The sequence below is a fragment of the Glycine max genome, chromosome 10 (genome assembly GCF_000004515.6).
Source record: "Glycine max cultivar Williams 82 chromosome 10, Glycine_max_v4.0, whole genome shotgun sequence".
Lineage (NCBI taxonomy): Eukaryota > Viridiplantae > Streptophyta > Magnoliopsida > Fabales > Fabaceae > Glycine > Glycine max.
The window spans coordinates 28,196,326-28,216,661 of NC_038246.2; the positions used below are offsets into that span (position 1 = coordinate 28,196,326).

The 20,336-nt window shown below is 34.0% G+C and overlaps 2 protein-coding genes and 1 long non-coding RNA gene across 3 annotated transcripts; 1 reads left to right on the forward strand and 2 right to left on the reverse strand.

Moving 5' to 3' along the window:
• Nucleotides 1-235: 235 nt before the first annotated feature.
• Nucleotides 236-622, reverse strand: LOC102661228 (mannan endo-1,4-beta-mannosidase 1-like). Its single transcript, XM_006589880.1, has one exon. The coding sequence runs from the start codon at nt 620-622 to the stop codon at nt 236-238; it is 387 nt and encodes a 128-aa protein (XP_006589943.1).
• A 15,121-nt stretch (nt 623-15,743) lies between these two features.
• Nucleotides 15,744-19,525, reverse strand: LOC102661974 (uncharacterized). The gene is made up of 2 exons (XR_005886870.1): nt 19,441-19,525; nt 15,744-16,149 (listed from the first exon to the last, which is right to left on the reverse strand). It is a non-coding gene; the product is annotated as an uncharacterized lncRNA (long non-coding RNA).
• LOC121172935 (thioredoxin-like protein CXXS1) lies at nt 18,142-20,122 on the forward strand. Its single transcript, XM_041006118.1, has 3 exons — nt 18,142-18,243; nt 18,359-18,481; nt 19,403-20,122. Exons 1-3 carry the CDS (start codon nt 18,142-18,144, stop codon nt 19,556-19,558), a joined length of 381 nt encoding a protein of 126 aa, XP_040862052.1. The 3' UTR covers nt 19,559-20,122.
• Nucleotides 20,123-20,336: the final 214 nt, after the last annotated feature.

The following is a 20,336-nucleotide window of genomic DNA, read 5'->3' on the forward strand; positions in this document are numbered from 1 at the left end:
AATGAGATTTTTTCCCTTCTACATATATTTTTTCCATATTCAAACCAATGTTTCTAACTCATCCTTCTCTCTCTGTCTCTCTCTGTCTCTCTCTCTCTCTCTCTCTCTCTCTCTCTCTCTATATATATATATATATATATATATATATATATATATATATTTAGTTTCATCCTCTAATTTGCTTAGCTTCATTCTGTTTCTCAATGTTTCTGAGTCTGTCGTACATCTTGCAAATTCAGTTTAGTTTTTGAGACTCTGGAGCAATCAAATTAGCCGTTGAAGGGCTCTCATCTAAGACCACCTCGTAACCATCTCGATAAGCATCCATTACTTGAGCCATAAGTTGCCAAAACAAGCCACCAACAGCAACCCCACCACTGCTTGCTGATGAGTATATTGTTGAATATACCATGTTGAATAATTGATCCCTTGGTCTTGAGTTTCCACCATAACTCCTTGTGGAAATACCAAACTGCCCAAATAGAAGTGGCTTGTGAAGGGTGTTCTCTGCATCTTGGATGTGCTCATTCAGCCACGGGCCTAAAAATGAGATTTGGTCCTCATAATCTGAACTTGATATCCTACTCGTAACAAGCAAATACAACAAATTTAGCTTTATCATGAAAATGAAACCTTGTATACACTACTATTTTTTTTTAGGATGCAAATTCTAAGATGGTTATACGTAACTGTCTTAGAATGTCATGTGGTGGCAATTTTGTAATTAAAAAGAAGAATTTTTTTTACGACGCGAATTCTAAGATGGTTTTATAGAACCGCCTTAGAATGTACTAGGGGAAATGCTGCCGACGACGGGTTTTTGTATAAAAACGTCATTGTTTTCTATGTGCATTCTAAGGGGACCTGGCTTATAATAAATCGGTAGTGTTGTTTGCGTTTTAAAAGACAGAAACCCTAGCTAGCCTAGTGCTTATCACCATTACTAGGGGAGAAAGGGAGAGGTGCAAAAATGAGCGGAAACAATTGCAAGAAGATGAGGTGCATCTTGCGCATTCCTCCTCCTCCGTCGCCGCGATCCGCGCCCTCAAGGAGTGCATCGCGAGATCCAGGCCCTGCTCATCGGCAACCAGCACCTCGCCCGCATCCACGTGGCACTCAAGCAGGACCTCATCGCCACTCAGGATGAGCTCCGCTGCCTCTCCGCCATTGCCGCCGAGGTCAAGGCTAAGCGTGACGTCGAGGTCCTCGGCATTGTCACCATGAGCAAAATCTTTAAAGGGTTGATGTTGGTTTCTCCCTTTGTCCCTTTTTTTAATCTTCCTGTTTTTTTACGTATGATTTGTGTATCTTGTCTGTAGTTGGAAACTGCCATTGCTGATGAGATGGCTACTTTTAAAGAAGAATGGGAAGCTGTTCTGGATGACCTTGAAACCAAAAGTGCCCACTTACTGGTTTGGTTTTATCTTTCATTTTCAGTAGACACTTTTGTTAATAATATTTTCTTTTCTCTATGTGTTTTCTTCAATTTTTATCACTATCAATACTTAAAAATTGGTATAATCTGTATTCTGCTTCTTATGATATTGATTTGGGTCTTTCTCTTTATTTCTTTTTAGATATGATACTTAAAAATGAGTTGTGATCTTAAACCTGCTATGCTAACCTTTTATTTGAGCAGACAATGGGCAGGAGGTTCGGAGTTTTAAAAATGCTAGTAATTCTTATCTCACCCTTGTGCCTTGTATTTGAGATTAATTGACATAATACATGCTGAAATTCATTCGTCACCATAATTAATTGTTAGGTTTTACTCAGTTACCGTCCTAACATTGTAGAATGTAGCGTGTCCTTTTGTACCTTGAATACTGGTTTACATTTGTTAGTTTGCCTCAATATTTGGCATTGCCCTTGTGTGCATGGATCCTATAATTGTTGAATTGTTGTTGGAGGATTCATGACTTATCTTTAGTCCTGTTTGTTTGGTTTTGTTTTATATGTAGAATTTTGGTTAATTTTTTTGGTATTTGGGATTTCGATCTTTTCAATGCATTCTTAAATTGTAGGCTTTTAAATAATTTAATACATTATAGAAGCTGTTTCGTAAAGCATGTTCTTCACCATAGGTGATGTATGTTCACCATGTTAATTACCTTTTTGTTTTTGAAAATTCCTTTTCTTTAGGTGGAGGAGATTGATGATGTTGATGGCAATTCTATGGATCCATTTATTGCAGCTGCCATTGCAAATGAAAGAGAATTAGATCTTTCTTATGAGCAAATGAGGCAATTTAAAAAGGTAGTTATCAACTCATTATTTATTTATCGAGTAAAATAGGATTCTGATCTTTGAAAGTGTTCTACATTGACAAACTACCTGATTAAAATGAAGTGTATGATTTCGTGTGTATTAGGATCATAGTTGAATCGCATGTTTCATGATTCTGAAGCAGTGGTTGTTTCAATTTTTGGGTGTTTTCTTTTTTCAATATTTTTTAGAAGAGGGGGAAACCAAGAAAATGACAAAAAGTTCCCTCCTAAGTCTTAAGAAGAGAGGCTTCTCATTTTTCAGATTATATAAAATGACACTACATCTGTGGTGCCTTTTCAGAATTCTGAAAAGCCTTTTTTGTGTCACAGTGCAGTGACTAAGCTTTAGCCTTTTACTTTGTAGTGTGCACATCTTTTCTAATTATGGGACCCCTTTCTATTATAATTGTTAATGCAATATATTTTTTATGGACCAATATGACTTCAGTTTAATACTTCTTGTTTATTGATAATCAATGTTTCTGAAACTATTATGTTTGTATTAGATATTGTTTGACTGTCTCGTGGATTTTCCTTTATCTGTTACAAAGTGGGACATCATGTATTCATTTCCAATGTATCGAAGATACTAATCAAAGCCAACCACTATTCTGCAACCTCAAAAGCAAGTAAATGCTTGGCCTGTTCAAGAAAGTTATGGTATTTTCTCCCTTATACTATTATTTGTTTCACATGAGAAATAAAAAATGTGCTATCTAATGTCATGCTCCCTTCAAATCAAATCAAATATACCCTTTGCCCCATGTTGCATCATAATTTATATACCATGGTCCACACTCCACAATTAGTTTTTTTGGGTTTTATTGAGGACTAGTTTTGGTGATATGCTTACAAACAATGGTGGAGCTTGAAAAAGAAAAATTGGAGGGACCAGAGTAATAATTAAGATTATAATATATAAATATAATATTTTTATAATAGCACTCTTTAGGATTATGTTACCCAGCATTTTATGTATTTTAGGATTTTATGTATTTTCTAATTGAAGACTTCCTACACCTGTCTGTTCTAGAATATGTGGGCTTTATGTTACCCAGCATTGTACTAATATGTTGAACATATAAGCAAGAAGCTTGGGCATATTCAAAAGATATATCTTCTTATTGTGGAAGGTAAGAGGCACTAGTTTTATGCCTTTACTCTAATTATATTTTTTAACAGGAATACTTATGGTATTATTCTGTAACTTATGCTATTATTCTAATTAAATTTATCTTTAAAATTATATTAATATTATGCATAGAAATATCTGACATGGCTTATGCTATTTATGTTGTAATTTGTTCTCTTTTTGATACACTTCTATTTGCTTTTTTTATCAGTTCGTGGCCTACACACAATATTTGGCCAATTGGTCACTAACTTGATATGGTTGGGATAGTTCACAAAGTCAAAATGATGAAATTAAATGAAACTACAATGCCTGACTAATTGCTTAAAGACTTAAAGTGCATTGAAGTTGCAATTACAATTTTGCATGTAATTCTAAATTTCCTGTTTTAAAACTGAAACCTGAAATTAAAGTGCATTAAAGCTAAAATTGAAGTGCATTAAACCCACAATATTAGGCCAATTGATCAGTAACAAATACTCTATTCTAAATTAAACAAAACTATAATGCCTGATTAATTGCTTAAAGACTTAAAGTGCATTAAAGTTGATTTGTTTCTTGTCAAATTTGCTTCTCACAGTATAAGCCATTTGTGTGATATGATATAAATATATATGTGCACAATAAATGCCTATGCACAAAATCAAGGAAAAGAGAGGCACTGCATTGTCTGATATAAAATTAATGGCCTTTGTTTATTTGTTCAATAATTCAATTTTAGTTTTTTTAGTGATATTCTTTATTGCATTTTAAAAATCCCTTATGAAACACATGTTCCCATGCTTTGTTTTCTCCTCCCAACAATTATAAGTGGTTATTTTATTTTCTTTTATTTAGAAAATAGTTAACTTTTTTCTCACTGTCTTGTAATTTCGAATTACCTTCAAATAATTTATGCTTAAAAGATAAAAGGTTATATTCCTTCAATTGCTAGCACTTAATCCTTGGATTTATAACATGTTTGCATTTTTGTTTATGTTTTTTGAACTGAGCATAAGAAAACCTTTTCCTCTAGTGGAATGCCTTAAATCAGCACCTCCAACTCTGTAAGTATTATTATTTTAATATAATTAACTTTTCATACATTTTCCTCTAGTTAATATTTATTCTTTTTCCTCTAAAAAAAACTTTTCATACATTTCTGTAAGTATTATTATTTTAATATAATTAACTTATGTAGACCATGTACTATTTTCCACGTGAATATTGTATGCATTCACATTTCACACTCCTTTTTTTGTAATGATTGAATTGAACCTCGAGACTGCAAGCTCAATTTGTGTTACCTTTTATTTTTTTCTTCCTTCCTCAAATCTGTTTGAATTTGAAATTTAATCAGAACCACCTAAATAGAAATATGGTAGCAAATGATACTAGTTGGTGGGTTTGTGCAGGACTATGGAGTAACCATACAACTATACCGCACACCATATTTGGTGGACATAGATAGAGAAGATGTTGGAAGAGTGCTCATTCTGAACTCCATCAAAGCTAGTGATGCTTGGACAGGTATGAACATGTTGATCTATAAACTTTTTTTTTAAGGTTGACTTTTTTAAATAAATATTTTTGATAAATATTGATTGTAGATCGAATTTTTGACCACATGCTTAAAAAAATAATTTTATCTACCAACTATATCATACCATATTTTATTACATAAGTTAATTTTTACTTATAGAAAATTTTGTTTCACTTTTTTTTTCTTCTCTTACAAGTGTCTATGAAAAATGTTTATCTGTTCGCCTAAAAGAAAAATGTTGTGTTTGTTAGGATTTCTGATTTTCTTGGTAACATCTCACTGATTCACTCTCCATTTTGTTATACACTAAAACTTACTTGTGTCCATGTTTGCTATATTCAGATGGGATTACATAAGGGACGGCTCCAATCTAGTAAAGGATATGGATCGTTTGGATGCATTTTTCAAAGGATTGACCACATGGGCTGGATGGGTTGATCAAAATTTAACAAAACTAAAGTTTTATTTCAAAGCATTTCTCCTACTCATTATTCCTATAAGCTTTCTTAATTTATTGTCTTATAAGTTTGTGTTTTTTTAATTGTAGTAATTCTTCTTCTAAGTTTGTGTTTTTTTTAATTATGGTTTCTATAAGCTTAAAGTTAAAATGACCAAAAGAGAAAAAAATTAAAATATTAAAAAATATTTGTTTTCTAAAACGGTTATCTTTAGAAAAAAGAATCATCTTAGAATGTCAGATTTCAAAGACGGTTACTACATCACAATCGTCTTAGAAAATAGTGTCTGAAAGACTTTCTAAGATGGTTCTAAAGATAACCGTTTTAAAATATTTATTATTCTAAGACGGTTATTATATCACAACCGTCTTAGAAAGTTCACATTTTCAAAAATAGTCTTTTTTGGAATCGTCGTCAATTGAAATTCACTTTTAACAGCATTGGCTACAACGACGGTTGAAAACCATCATTAAAAGCCTAATTCAACCATCGTAAAAGATGCTTTTTGTAGTAGTGATAGTGATTTCACAATCTAAAGGGTTTTTACAAGTTAATCAATTAGAAATTATCATGTTTAGTACTTTTGTTGAGTTTTATCTTCCTCAAAAGTTATTTCTAGTCTGATTTACTATATTTTACTTTTTAAATAAAATGCACCTTTAGATTTATTTAATCCCATTATTCAGGTATTGTGAAGAATAAGTTATTATTGATATAAGAAGTCTAACCAGTGGTCAGGGTAGGAATGCACTATTGTGAAATCAATCCATCTATGGATTCTAATCTCTTGTAATAGGACATAATGAGATTTTTTTTCCCTTCTACATCTTTTGATAGGGGAAATCCATTGGCTGTGCAAAAACAAAAATTGAAGATTGAACAAAAATAAGCAAGGATATGAAGACATACTTCTCTTTCAACTGCTAAACCCATTTTGTGAATTCATCTCTACTCAATTCAGTCCTTTTTACCTCTTCAGAAGCTAGCCTTCTTTCAACAACCAACTGGGAGAAACAAAATAAAATTGAGTGGAAAACTAAGATCTTTAACTGAACGAAATAAGGAGAAAAAGTAAGAATCGTAAAATTATATATGATAAAATAAAACTGTATAGTAAGGGGATTGCAAAACAATTGAAATGTTGAATGACATAATCGTTATGGCGGACCTTGGAAAAGGAAAAAGAATGAGGGATGCGAAAAATACAAAAATAGCTAGCCATTTAAAAATCCAAAAAATTACAGTTGTAGCAGAAAGTCATATAGGCAATGCTATCCTCCAATAAATACAGCTTGTCTTAGACTCCAACCAAGTGAAAATAAACAAGTGTTAACATTACACATTTCCTTGATTTCTTTTTTTCAATAAAATAGTCTATAACAAGAATGAGAGAAGCAAAAGGAATCCAAGCTGACACATTAGAGAACTAAACAAACTAAACTATCATAGTCATGTACATCCATTATAAGGCACATTACAATATTAGCTCAAAATAAGCAGAACAACATTAAACTCTCCTTAATAATTGTAGTCAAAATGTAGAGCACCCTACAGACACACACACATAAAGAGAGAGAGAGATAGAGAGAGAGAGAGAGAGAGAGAGAGAGAAATTGGTGGCAAAAATTGGCCTCACAATTGACAAACTTGAGTAGCAATTCCAACATGATCAGCCCTGGAAGCCAAAGTGTTGGCCTTCCTTTTGGAAAAAAAAAGTGACAAACCTGACTATGTTTGGAAAAAAAGTATATAAAGCAGTTAAAAGCTAAAAAGTTATTTAGTAGTCAAATTTTTTTTACCTGATCTACATGAATTTGTTACCTTATTGAGTGTGGTTAAATTATTTCTTGAAATAATTGATAAATGCAAAATAATAAGTGGGAAAACTAGAGTGAGTGCAATCAGAAGCAATAGAATAGTAATGAAAGAATGTGACTTATAGACTTATGGCGTATCAAGTAAGGATACATATTTACAACAATTATGTTTGGGGAACCCCTCATGTTAGGGTATCGGGGGCATGGTAAAGGGGAATACTTAATTGGTTGTAGCTTTTTTCATGTAAATTTGTAACGGGTGATGTTATGCAAAAATAGAAATTGCTTACACATAAACGGTAGTGGCATGAATAGGAGGGTAGCTAGTAAGTGTCATTGTCTATGACAAGGTCACCTTAGTACTGATGGGAATTACAGACTAGGTTACTTCCCATTTAAATTCTGGCTCTCGCTCTCAACTATAGTTAGACCAGCCTGAATCGGTTGTTGTTAATTGAATGTATTGGCAGAGAATGAGACTTTTGGTTATTTAGTATCAATGTTCCCCTTGATTTGTTACATAATATGTTGTTCATTTTCAAATTTTTCCCTTCACTAAAAGTAATGTTATTAATGTGTGTGGAATCCGTGGATGACGATTTGGTTGAGGTTCTGTTTGAACTCTTGAAACTAATAATCTAATATATTAATTTGTTGTTTGTTCTAGTCATATGAGATACTGAACATGCTGGTAATATATTGTTGCAAAAGATGACTATGGAATCTGTCATACATTGTTATTGTTTTATGTATTGAAAATAACAATTTGCATTATTTTTACAGGCTGCTAATTATCAGATTGTCTTTGGTTATGTGCGCTACTTCCTCATCAACACACATAAGTGACTTTACTTCCCCTATTATATACTAATAGGGTATTCTCTTATGTGGAATGAAGTTTTAGGCTATGATCTAGTGTGTAAAATTGTGAGTTTGTATTTGTGTAGAATACAACTTGGACAACCTGCAACAGTTATAGTTGCTGCAAACCTTGTCCGACTTCTCTCATAAAACAATAAGGTTTGACCTTAAGGACTTCTAAGAACTTAGTCTTAAACCCAATTACACAGCCTTAAAAAAGAAATCAAACATTTGAAGTAACACCTCATGGACCTGAGGGGATGGTTTGCTGTTGTTGCATTCATAATTTCCCCCTCTTAATATTAGGCATTACAAGTTGGATGATTGTTTCTGTTGAAATTACAAATGCTTCATTTTCTAACCAGTGCATATATCTTTTTTTTTTGTATTGTACCTGAATAAACCATTATATTTTTTAGTCTACTTTTGAATAATTTCATAGTGACTTAATAGCTTAAATTGTGTCAGCATGTGTTTTGTTTTACTTCATGTATTGATTATTTCCCTCAATCACCTTATACATTCCATCTACTCTTCAAAACCAGTTAAGCCTTAATTTACAACCACTATAATCAAGCACATATTTTTCTTTACCATACCACTACATCCCCACACTTCTTGTGGTTGTTACTCATCATCTTTCGAGGTGTGTATCTATTTCTACTATTGTTGTACTTATTACATGTTTGTTGCTATATGAGTATTGTTTTATGTTACTATTTACGTGCATTCTGAGTGAACCTTAATTTCCTGTTTGAGATTCAATACATTGATTAATACAGATAGTTTGGATTAATTGATGTATTGAATCTTGAATTGTTCATTTGGACAGTTCGGGGGGACATTTTTTATAGTTGATTCATACATATATGTAAATTCTCTTTTACATGATTTGAAGAAATTTCGGGCAGATGCATTTCACATTGTTCTTCGGGTGCATACTTGAATGCGGTGATGAGGTATAATGTCATCACTTTCATCTTGTGTACCTGAAAACCAATGCGAAATGCTGTTGAAATTTTGTCAAATCTAACAAAAGCGAATTTAGTTATACCTTTGAATTTACTATAAAAATGTCTTCTTGAATGGGATAGGGCCACACCTTAAATGAAAAAAGTGAGTTTAGCATGCATGACAGAAAACTTATTGATTATGAATAGCAAAGACGAAACATTGATCGAAGTTGGATGAAAGCATCACACATGAGTGATGAGTATGAGAATGGGTTTGAACAATTCCTCCAATTTACACAACTTAATGCTGAAAGTTTGGGGGGGAAATTTTTCTGCCCATGTGTTAAATGTGTAAATGGGAGACGTTAGACAGTAAATGAAATCAAGTCACATCTTATATGTCACGACATCATTCTAAATTACACAAAATGGATATGGCATAGGGAATTGTCCAACATCCTAACTATTTTTTGCACTGAGGCGGTTCATGAAGACACCAGAGATCGTATAGAAGACATGATTCGTGATCTTGGACAAGACACTTTTGAACAAGCACATACACCTTTGTATGACAACATAGAACGTGATTCAAAGATGCCATTGTATTCGAGGTGCACAACTTTCACACGGTTGTCAACAGTGTTAGCTTTGGTCAACTTGAAGGCAAGATTTGGCTGGAGTGATAAAAGCTTCACTAAATTACTGGTGTTATTGAAGAACACATTGCCTAAAAATTAGTACGAGATGAAAAAGATTTTATGTCTTGTGGGAATGGAGTACCAGAAGATCCATGCATGCCCTAATGATTGCATTTTGTACAGAAATCAGTTTGCAGAAATACGGCATTGCCCCACGTGTGGGGTTTCACGATACAAAGTGCAGCATGATGAATTTAGTGATGATGCAATAACCAAAAATAGTCGTCCTACAAAGGTCTTCTGGTATCTTCTAAAAATACCAAGGTTTAAGTGATTTTTTGCTAATGGACATGATGCAAAAAACCTTACATGGCATGCAGATGGCAGACAAAATGATGGATTACTTTGACATCCGGTCGATTCTCCACAATGGAAGACAATTGATTGTTTGTATCCACATTTTGGAGACGAGCCAAGGAAACTAAGGCTTGCTATTGCTTCGAATGGAATGAATCCTTATTGCTATTGCGAAAATACATTATCCTATGTATGATGATAGCGGGTCCAAGGCAGTCAGGGAATGATATTGATGTGTATCTCACTCCGTTAATTGAAGACTTGAAAAAATTGTGGGAAGAAGGGGTTGATGTGTGGGATGGGAATCTGTAGCAGACCTTCAGGTTACAGTCAATGGTGTTTTGTATTGTTAATGACTTTCCAGCATATAGAAATTTAAGTGGATACACTATCAAAGGACATCATGCATGTCCTATCTGTGAGAGAAACACAAGCTTCATCCAACTGAAACATGGAAAGAAGACAGTCTATACCAGACATCGAAGATTCCTGAAACCTTTTCACTCATATTTGCGATTGAAAAAAGCTTTTAATGGAAGTTAGGAGAATAAAAGTCTGCCACAATCATTAGCTGGGAATGAAGTTTATGATCGGGTAAAGGGCATCGTAACTATATTTGGGAAGACCCAAAAGAAGATATCATCTGACATGAACATGTGGAAGAAAAGGTCAATATTCTTTTATCTTCCATACTGGTCTGATCTACATGTGCGTCACTATCTAGATGTTATGCATGTTGAGAAAAATGTATGTGATAGTTTAATTGGTACCCTTCTTAACATTAAAGGCAAAACAAAGGATGGTTTGAAATGTCATCAAGACCTAGTTGACATGGGAATCCGATGGCAGTTGCATCCAATATCACAAGGTCGGCGAACATATCTGCCCCCAGCATGCCGCACAATGTCAACAATAGAAAAGAGAAGTTTTTGTCAATGTCTGTGGAATGTAAAAGTCCCACAAGGATACTATTCAAATATTAATAGCCTTGTAGCCCTCAATGATCTCAAGTTGGTTGGTTTGAAGTTTCATGATTGCCACGTCTTAACGCAACAACTATTGCCTGTTGCAATTCGCGGGATCTTTCTTAACAAAGTTAGGGTTGCCATAACCCGTTTATGTTTTCTTTTTAATGTTATATATAGCAAAGTCATTGACCCTCAACAATTAGATGATTTGGAGAATGAGGTTGCCATTGTTCTTTGTCAGTTGGAGATGTATTTTCCTCCATCATTTTTTGACAACATGGTTCACTTAATTGTTCATCTTGTCAGGGAGATTCAATTATGTGGTCCAGTTATTTTACAGTGGATGTATCCAGTTGAGCGGTACATGAAGGTGTTAAAGGGTTATACCAAAAATCAATACTGACTAGAAGCTTCCATTGTTGAAAAGTATGTTGTTGAAGAAGCTATTGAGTTTTTTTACAATACATTGAAACAATTCAATCTGTGGGGGTTCCTGAAACTCGTCATGATCGGACACGAGGAGGTAAGGGTACACGAGGATACAATGTTGTAACCATGACTCAACAAGATGTCTCACAAGCGCATTTGTATATCTTGAATAACACACATGAGGTCGTTCCCTACATACGTACTCACAAAGAATATCTAACATCTATGCACCCAAAAATGAACATGATGAAGTTGCTACAAGAGCATAATAGAACTTTCATAAACTGGTTTAAAGAAATAATCTTCAGTGATGACAATGCTTCCAAAAGTAGTGTGGAAGGGGTATGATATTGGTCCAAATCTAAATGTCCCTATGTGGAAGGGGTATGATATAAATAAATATTCTTTCTACACAAAGTCATAAGATGATAAAAGTAGTGTGCAAAATAGTGGGGTGATTGTTAAGGATGATTCTGAACACTTTTATAGTGCATCAGATAACAACCCAATTCAAAGTTCAATGCCTTACTTTGGAGTCATTGAAGAAATTTGGGAGCTTGATTATAATCAATTCAGAGTGCCTGTATTTAAATGTCAATGGGTGAATGGAAATACCGGTGTTCATAGAGATCAAATGGGATTTACTTCAGTAGACCTTAATAAGGTTGGCTACAAGAAGGAACCTTTCATTATGGCAAAACAAACCAAGCAGGTGTTTTACATCCAAGATCCGTGTGATTCTAGATTATTAGTGGTTCTACAAGGAAGACCAATTGGTATTAGGGAATAGAATTATGATTCAACACTTGACATTTGTGAGACTTCTACTTTTTCCAATAAAATGCCTTACATATCTGAACAACCCAAGGTCGATGACGTACATGCAATTCGTAATGATCATGATGAAGGTTTATGGGAGAACATTCCTGCATAACAACGTTGTATTAATGTAATGTTTATGATATTGTGTTATTTGTTGTTAATTTATGTAATGTGCATATTTAAAATAACTTACGTAGATGCTATTTTTATATACCAGAACATTAATGAATTTTTTTTATTTTTACAGGATCATGGGAACACTGCCAAGGTCCCCTACTCATTCAGATGGTAATTCGGAGGCTACGCCTAAGAAGACTAGACAGTCCACACGGCTTAGAGGGTTGACTTTGAGAAGCTTAGATCAGCCAAGACCATGTAATTTTGGTAAGTCAAGTTAACAGTTCCATGTAATTTTTTTTTAGGTATTTATAGTTGAAATGTTGACATCCACTAAATGGCGTCATTTTATGCAGGCCAAATTTGATATCCCAAAAGCCTCTAAGGTCAAGAAGAAGGTGATGTCCATGGTGGCCACTAGATGGAGGCAATTTAAGTCTTCGCTAACCACTAAATTTGTCTATGTTGACACTGACGGTCGAGACAAATGAGATCCTTCTGTAAAATATGGTATGGACCAAGAAACTTGGGATGTATTTGCTGCAAGTCGCAAGACCCCTACCTGGCAGGTTAGATGTTTCTTACTTTTAATTTAAATAAGCTATAGAAATATAGCATTTTGTTTCACTTAATTACATGGAAATGCTATATGATGTATCATAAGAAATCAGGAAAAAGGCACAGCAAATTCAAAAAAACAATGACTGCCCCCATGTACTGTCTTGTGGGGGTTATGATTTGCTTGAGAAAAAACTAATAGAGGAGAAAAGAAAGAAAAGATAAGAGGAGGCAATGCTGACTGAGAATACACCATTGCTTGAGGACCCTCCATCTCCCATTGAAAGACATGTGAAGTGGAAAATGGCTCGCACAAAGCGATATGGGCAGATTACATCTAAGGTGGCACAAGAAATATCTGAGAATTATAAGTTCATGGTTTACATACAATTCAATTCTAATTTTTATTTTTTTTAATAACCACCTCAGTTGATGTATTTATATGTCGTGCTTGTTATAGGACTCGTTGCAAGAGCAGATGACACAGGGTAGTTTTGTACCCCATGGTCGGGACGACATACTTAATACTGCTATTGGGCGACCAGAGCATCCAGGTTGTGTTCGTGTAGCGGGGTCTGGTGTGATGATCAATCAATATTATGGTAGGGCATCACGTGGCTCTAGCAGTTCCTCTATATCAATAACCCGGCAACAGTTGGCTGACATAATTGGTAGCCTTAAGGAAAAGTGGAGGAATGAGATTATCGGAAACCTCAAGGAAGAAGTAAGGCATGAGACTGAAGAAGAAAACAAGCAGAGTCTGGAGAAATTGAAGCAGGAGTTGAAGGATGACATAAAAGTTGAGTTTTCCAAAATGGGATCGCAATACTCACCCTTTCTTGAGGTAGATATATAGGCATTAGGTGCACGTGTTAGCACCAAAGGGAGCAATTCTAAAACTACTGTGAACCCATCAGGCGAGGAACATGATGGTCGTGTCATACCGACTATGGGGTTATATGTTCAACGAGAAAATTGCATTGTGTTGGTGGCCTTAGGGAAAATATATAAGGGGGGTATTGCATTCACAACGTGGCTTATGCCGATGATGTGGTAAGGGTCAGTGTTGAAAAAGTTTTAGATGATGACACCCAAGTTCCATTCCCGACATCAGAAATATAGTATGTCAGGCAAGCCCTTCAAGCATTCATTGCATGGCCAACAAATCTTGTGAAACTTGTGTCAGAAGAGGTAAATTTTATTTTGTAATATATGCATTAAGATTTCCGTACATCGATATAACTTACTTACTCACATTAGTTTAATTCTTGTTTTCATTAACCATATAGGAGTCCCATATTAGTCCAAAGAAACTGCATGAACCAGTTCAAAGGGCGAATAATGTCTCTAAACATGATCCCTTACGCCAGTTGATAAAGAGCCTATATGACATTTACGAGAAGCCCGTTGAGTTAATGTGGGATGCCACTAAATTTGGGATTCCAAATGTAGATGCATCCTTCTTCTTAACATATTCTGATGTAAATGAAATAATAACAGGGGACAAATTTTTTAATATAGCTATACTACAATTATGGATGATGTAAGTAAATTTGTGTATGATTCATTAATAACTAATATTCCTTATGATATGCATCACTATCAATTTTCATGTCAATGTTCAAAATAGGTTTATGGATGAGTGGAGCTCAAGTTTGTGTCATGCTTCAGTGTATGGATTTCTTGAGCCTCAGTCAATACACCATGCAAAGGACCGACATGCTGAATGTGAACAGTACATACAAACATAGGTCAAGGAATCTCAACGAGAGGTGTATCTAGGAGCTTACTTGAATCAGTAAGTTGTATTAATGCAAATGCTTTAAAAAAGTTTCAATTATATGTACCTAATTTTTGTTTAATGTAGGGCCCATTGGCAGCTGCTTGTACTGTGTCCTAGGAACAATGTTGTTGCCTGGTTCTATTCATTATGTAAGAAGCCTAATATTTATATCAAAACTGCAATTAATAAGTTAAGTTTTATATTCAAACTCATTTAATGTATTCTAAACTTCAGATCACCCAATTTTTTATCGTCATATACACGTTAATGATTTATTTTTCTAAGCAGTGCAATGAAGACACTAAAGACCGCTGTGGATGGTAAAAATGGTGAAGAAACTCCTAAGTGGATTGAAGTGAAGGTTAGTCATTTAATTAATGCTTATTAATCACTAGTGATGTTTAGATGGTAAATTCAGTACACTTGTTTCATTCATTTATTATCTAATATTGAATGTAGAGCCATGTTCAAAGCAAAGGCTATGAGTGTGGCTATTATATGATGCATTGGATGTGGAACATTGTAAAGGGGGATTTAAAGAATGATTGGAGCATGGTATGCTTGGTTGAACAACTTTAAATTAGTACTTCACTATAATTTTTAATCTTTTTACATGTACGTGACATATTACTTGTATATTTTATATTTTGTAGTGGTTTGCTGATGGCACATCATTAGACATGGAAACAATAACAACGATTTGCAAGAAATGGACAGCATATTTTGTAAAAGTTCAAAACATTCGATGTAGAAAGCCGTAGATGATATAGGACATTGCATTATGCTGAATTTGATGGTTATTCTGAACATTACAAAAATAATGTACAAATATTGACATTTATTTCACAATAAATTTTTAAAATTGTGTATTTCCTTTTGTCTGCACCAAATGTGTTGAAAAATGCATTGTATTCTTGTAATACAAAGTTTGAAGGACAGGAAAACTGCTTTTTGTGGGACCAATATTGTTTGTAGGACATTTGAATTTGCTTGGACATGTGAAGCTTGTTAACTTATCAGACCTATGTAAGTTGATTTGAAGGTTTTATTTTTTGAACATATTGTTTTGTATTTATATTTTCAATTAATTGATACTAACAATTATTTGTAAACATATCGTTGTTGTCTACAAATCACATTCTCATTGGGTTGGTGGAGCGATGCATGTCTGACCCTTTCGAAACTAGCGATGAAGACAACTTTAGTTGGTATATTGACAAAGTTCTTTGAACCTCTTTGTTGCTATTGTATCTTGTGAGTTTGGTGTAGTTTGCATGCTTTGTCAAGTATCATAATCCCATCCTTTAATGATTAGCAGGGCAGAAGTACAATTTCAAATTTGACAAGGTGTTTAATCATGAGGCTTCTCAGCAGGACGTTTTCATAGAGATATCACAGCTGGTACAAAGTGCACTTGATGGCTACAAGGTAAATTTCTACTTTGCCTCCTTTTGGTTTAGTATGTGCCTGGAAAAAAAAATGGTAAACAGGAAAATAGGTATCAATATGGTTAGCAACAAGATAATAGTGTAATCTGAAAGATAGAACAAACACTTTCCGTTGGTGTGTTGGACAATGAGTTTCATTTCTAAAATTATATTAACACCAAATTATGATTCACATAATGTAAAAGTGTGTAACAATTAAATTCTAGAAATATTATACTGTTTTTGTTGAACAATTTTCTCTTTTAGTGAAAGCAACACTAGCCAATGTTTTATCCAAATGAGATGAATGCTACAAGCTACATGTGGTAACAAATTCTCCTTGAAACTTATGGATTAGAAAAAGGCTTCCATTCCAACCTCAAGATCTATGGATGTAGGTTAGTGAGACCTAGAATGCACTATGTAGTTGCCACGTGGCAGGCAAGCTAATCTTCATCGTGTGGATGTTAAGGATTCTACAACTAGTGTTGAGGATATGAATTTCTGAACATTCAATTGCACCATTGCTATAAGTACCTTCCCTATTGTAATTTCTGACAGCCTCAAAAAAGACTTGCTCTGCCTCTGCCACTCTCTGAGTAGGACAACACTACCATGCTCTGGGCCCTTATTATGGATGCTGGAACTGGCTTTTCAAGTCAATTTTATAAGTTGTCACCATTTTTGTTATACAAGGTGAAATTATATGATTTATATAAATCAGTACTTGTCATATAATTAGCTATTTGTTTTCATATGATGAATCTTGCCTATGTGATTCTGTTTCTTTTCAGGAATGGATCATGGAACAGTGGGAACAAAACTATTACATTACTTCTATTGCAGGGTCTAATAATGGGAGCTCTCTTGTGGTGATGTCAAAAAGTTTGTTTTTTTAAAAATGAACTAGTTTTGGACTTTGGTCTTTATTGTTGAGATTTTACTTTTTATACTTTAGGTGTTTTGGTCATGTTTTGGGTTTATCTACATCCATAAATTTCGAGTTTATTTAGTGTCAGGCTCCCTCAATATAAACCCCAACAATCTGTGATAAAGGCATGCCTTTACTCTTAACAGGTACCTTACCCCCCCCCCCCCCCCCCCAAAATAACCTAACCTTTGTGGGTTAATGCACCTCCTGTTGTTGATTCTATGGTTTTTCACTACATAAAATGTGAAAGGGGGGGGGGGGGAGTAGCATTATGCCTTATCTTTCTTTTAACTAGCATGATTCCTGTAGGATCCACGAAAATCGAAGCAAAGGTGATTATAATATAAGAAATATTCTAAATGTTGAAGCACATTTTTATTGGTTGGATAGACTTGGTGAATTTTATGGAGTTCAGTTAACTATGCAGTCATGAGCTCTTATGAGTACCTTAGCACTGGACTTAAAAAGTAAGTGACACAAAAAAATAAATGGAAGACAGGTTACTATATTCACATGTTCGTTGAGGGGACTAATGAGGACGAATATTACAATGATATAAAAACTCTATTAAAACTACTATGCTTGTATATATGGATCTTAAAAATATTTAACCCCTATTAATATTGATAATAATATCATCTGTATTTTTTTGTTTGGTTAGCAATGGTAATTGTATGGGCATGGTCCATTCTTCACAGCACTAACAAGAGTCAAGAGGCTAGAAGTTGCCAATGTTTGTTGTGTTTTATGCATGTCATCATTACATGAGTCTAGGGCAATGATGACAAATAATAGGATCAGTTCTTTAATTTGGCAAAATTTTCATATAGTTATATTTATTTTTGTTATCAATATATAATAAATGTGTTTCTTGTCTAACTATAATTTTTATTATTAGGCCAAATGAACATGTCCAAAGAATTAGCTAAAACAATGACCCCAACTAGATTATATTGGTTATATCCTGTATTATATAATTCAATTAGACAAATGTATTATTCGAGAAAAAATCAGAATTTCTTCTACAGTATTGATATTTCCTCCAAGAGTATTATATATATATAAATGAACATTTTGAAGAATCAACTGCAGCAAAAAGCAATGAAAGGTCAACAACAACTAAAAAACTCTAAGGTGGTGAAAATTGACTCAAGAAAACCATGGGAACACCACATAACTAATGCAACCAATAAAGGCTACCCTGTGAGTATCATGTGTTTACTGGGGATTAATTTAGTTATAAATCTCTATTTGCATTTCTAATCATTACAGTTGGTTGGTTAAGGTTATTCATAACTCTTTAGTCTTCCTATTGCAGGTTATGATTCATTTCTCTGCTTATTGGTGCATGCCTTCAATAGTTATGAATCATTTCTTTCAACAACTGGCCTCCACCTATCATAATGTTCTCTTTCTGAATGTTGATGTTGATGAGGTCAAGGTAATTTATTTGTATAACCTATGGTGGGGAAGCACATCCTTCTTGGGTTAGTGTTTATATAAAACTATTTAGTCCATATACCACCACATCTATGTGATTTTCAATTCATCTATTTCTATAGTGCTTCTAATTAGCAGAACATGCAATGCTATCTAATATCCATAAAATCATGTAAAGGGTTGTCCAGAAAATAACATTTCCTAGTTGTTTAATTTTTAATGCATGTATAATATCACTAGAGCTTCTATTTTATTCTCAAGAAAGAAAGAAAAAGAAAAACACACTCATGTTTCAAGCCTGTAACTAATTGATTCTTAAATAAAGTGTGACTTTGTGGATGATATAAAAAAGTTACCTATAAATAAATATAATAAATAATATCTTTTGTTTTCCTTTGTGGATGGTTTGAAAGGACAAATTCTATGCATGATACCTCAGTATATATCAATCGTATTTATTATTCTCTTAACCACTTTTTGTTCTACTGCTATGTGCTTATATTTTGTTCTATCTAAGAAGTTGCCTCCAAGTTGGAAATCAAAGCCTTTGTTTTGATGAGTGGAGGAGCTCTGGTGGATAAGACTGTTTACTTTTAGATTCCAAACTCAACTTTGAGGTCATGTGGGATGTTTTTATGCACCAAATACAATATTATTAAAATTATTCCTAATCAAATCTCAATAATACAAAAAATCATGTAGGTTTCAAGCCTTTTAACTTATAATAATGGCATTATTGGTCATAAGAATAATTAAGTGTGACTTTGCTGATGATATCCATTCGTGACTTATAATAAATTAATAATATATTTTCTAATCCTCTTTTAGTGGTTTCAAGAGACAAATTTTGATGCATAATTGTTGAGCATCATCACTTGTATTCATAATTCTCTTAATGTGTGTGTTGTGTGGCACTATCTAGGAAGTTGCTTCCAAGTTGAAAATTAAAGCAATTCCTACCTTTTGTTTGATGAATGGAGGAGCTCCAATGGATAAAATTGTGGGTGCAAACCCTGATGAATTAAGGAAAAGGATCAGTTGTTTTATTCACCATAAACATTCACCCAAGTCAGTGTGATGATGCATGAACGAACACATTGAACAGTTGCTAGAGCTGTAAATATGGCCCATTATGTTTATTATCTTAATAAAATAAAGTACTAAATAAAATTGATTCCTTGTATGTCACAAATTCCAAGTGGTTGATCTTTTATTAATTGTATATCTTTTGGTGTGTACATGGATAGTGTCGATACGAAAGGGCAAGTTGTTGTACAATAAAAGAGTAAACTTCTTAGAATCGACACTTTCTAAGACAGTTCCTAAGAGGGAACCGTCTTAGAAAGCACCAACGTTTCTACGACGGTTGTCGTTGGAACTATCATTAATTATTTCAACTTTCAATGACATTGAATATAAAGACGGTTGGTAACCGTCGCTGAAGGGATTTATGAACCGTCGTTAAAAGTATTTTTTGTAGTAGTGCCATTAGCATGGACGAGTTGCACGAACGAGCCAAATGTTATATTCAAATGGAAAAAATGTTGAGGTTTAGAAATGAAGTTAGATAGGCGGAACAAAATCGAGATAAAAGAAAGGGAGGCACTAGGACCAACTCACACAAGTCAGACACAAGGCACAAGCCAAACAAATGTTAGTCTCTTCCATTAATAGCAAATCAAGCCACTATCCTTGAAGATGCCTTCAACGCAGAGATGCCCATAAAACTACCCCCGATACCTCCTCCCAAACCTAGGTTAGACAAAACCAAACACTATAGATACCATCACAATTATGGTCACAATACCAAAAATTGTTGGTTCCTCAAAGAAAAAATTAAGAAACTCATACAGGTT

What these genes read in the sequence shown, in the direction of transcription:
- LOC102661228 (XM_006589880.1), bottom strand. Translation starts at nt 622, where the DNA reads ATGATAAAGCTAAATTTGTTGTATTTGCTTGTTACGAGTAGGATATCA.
- LOC121172935 (XM_041006118.1), top strand. Translation starts at nt 18,142, where the DNA reads ATGAAAGGTCAACAACAACTAAAAAACTCTAAGGTGGTGAAAATTGAC. An exon ending in CAACCAATAAAGGCTACCCT is followed by an intron (nt 18,244 to 18,358) that starts GTGAGTATCATG and finishes TTCCTATTGCAG; the next exon opens with GTTATGATTCATTTCTCTGC. An exon ending in TTGATGTTGATGAGGTCAAG is followed by an intron (nt 18,482 to 19,402) that starts GTAATTTATTTG and finishes GGCACTATCTAG; the next exon opens with GAAGTTGCTTCCAAGTTGAA.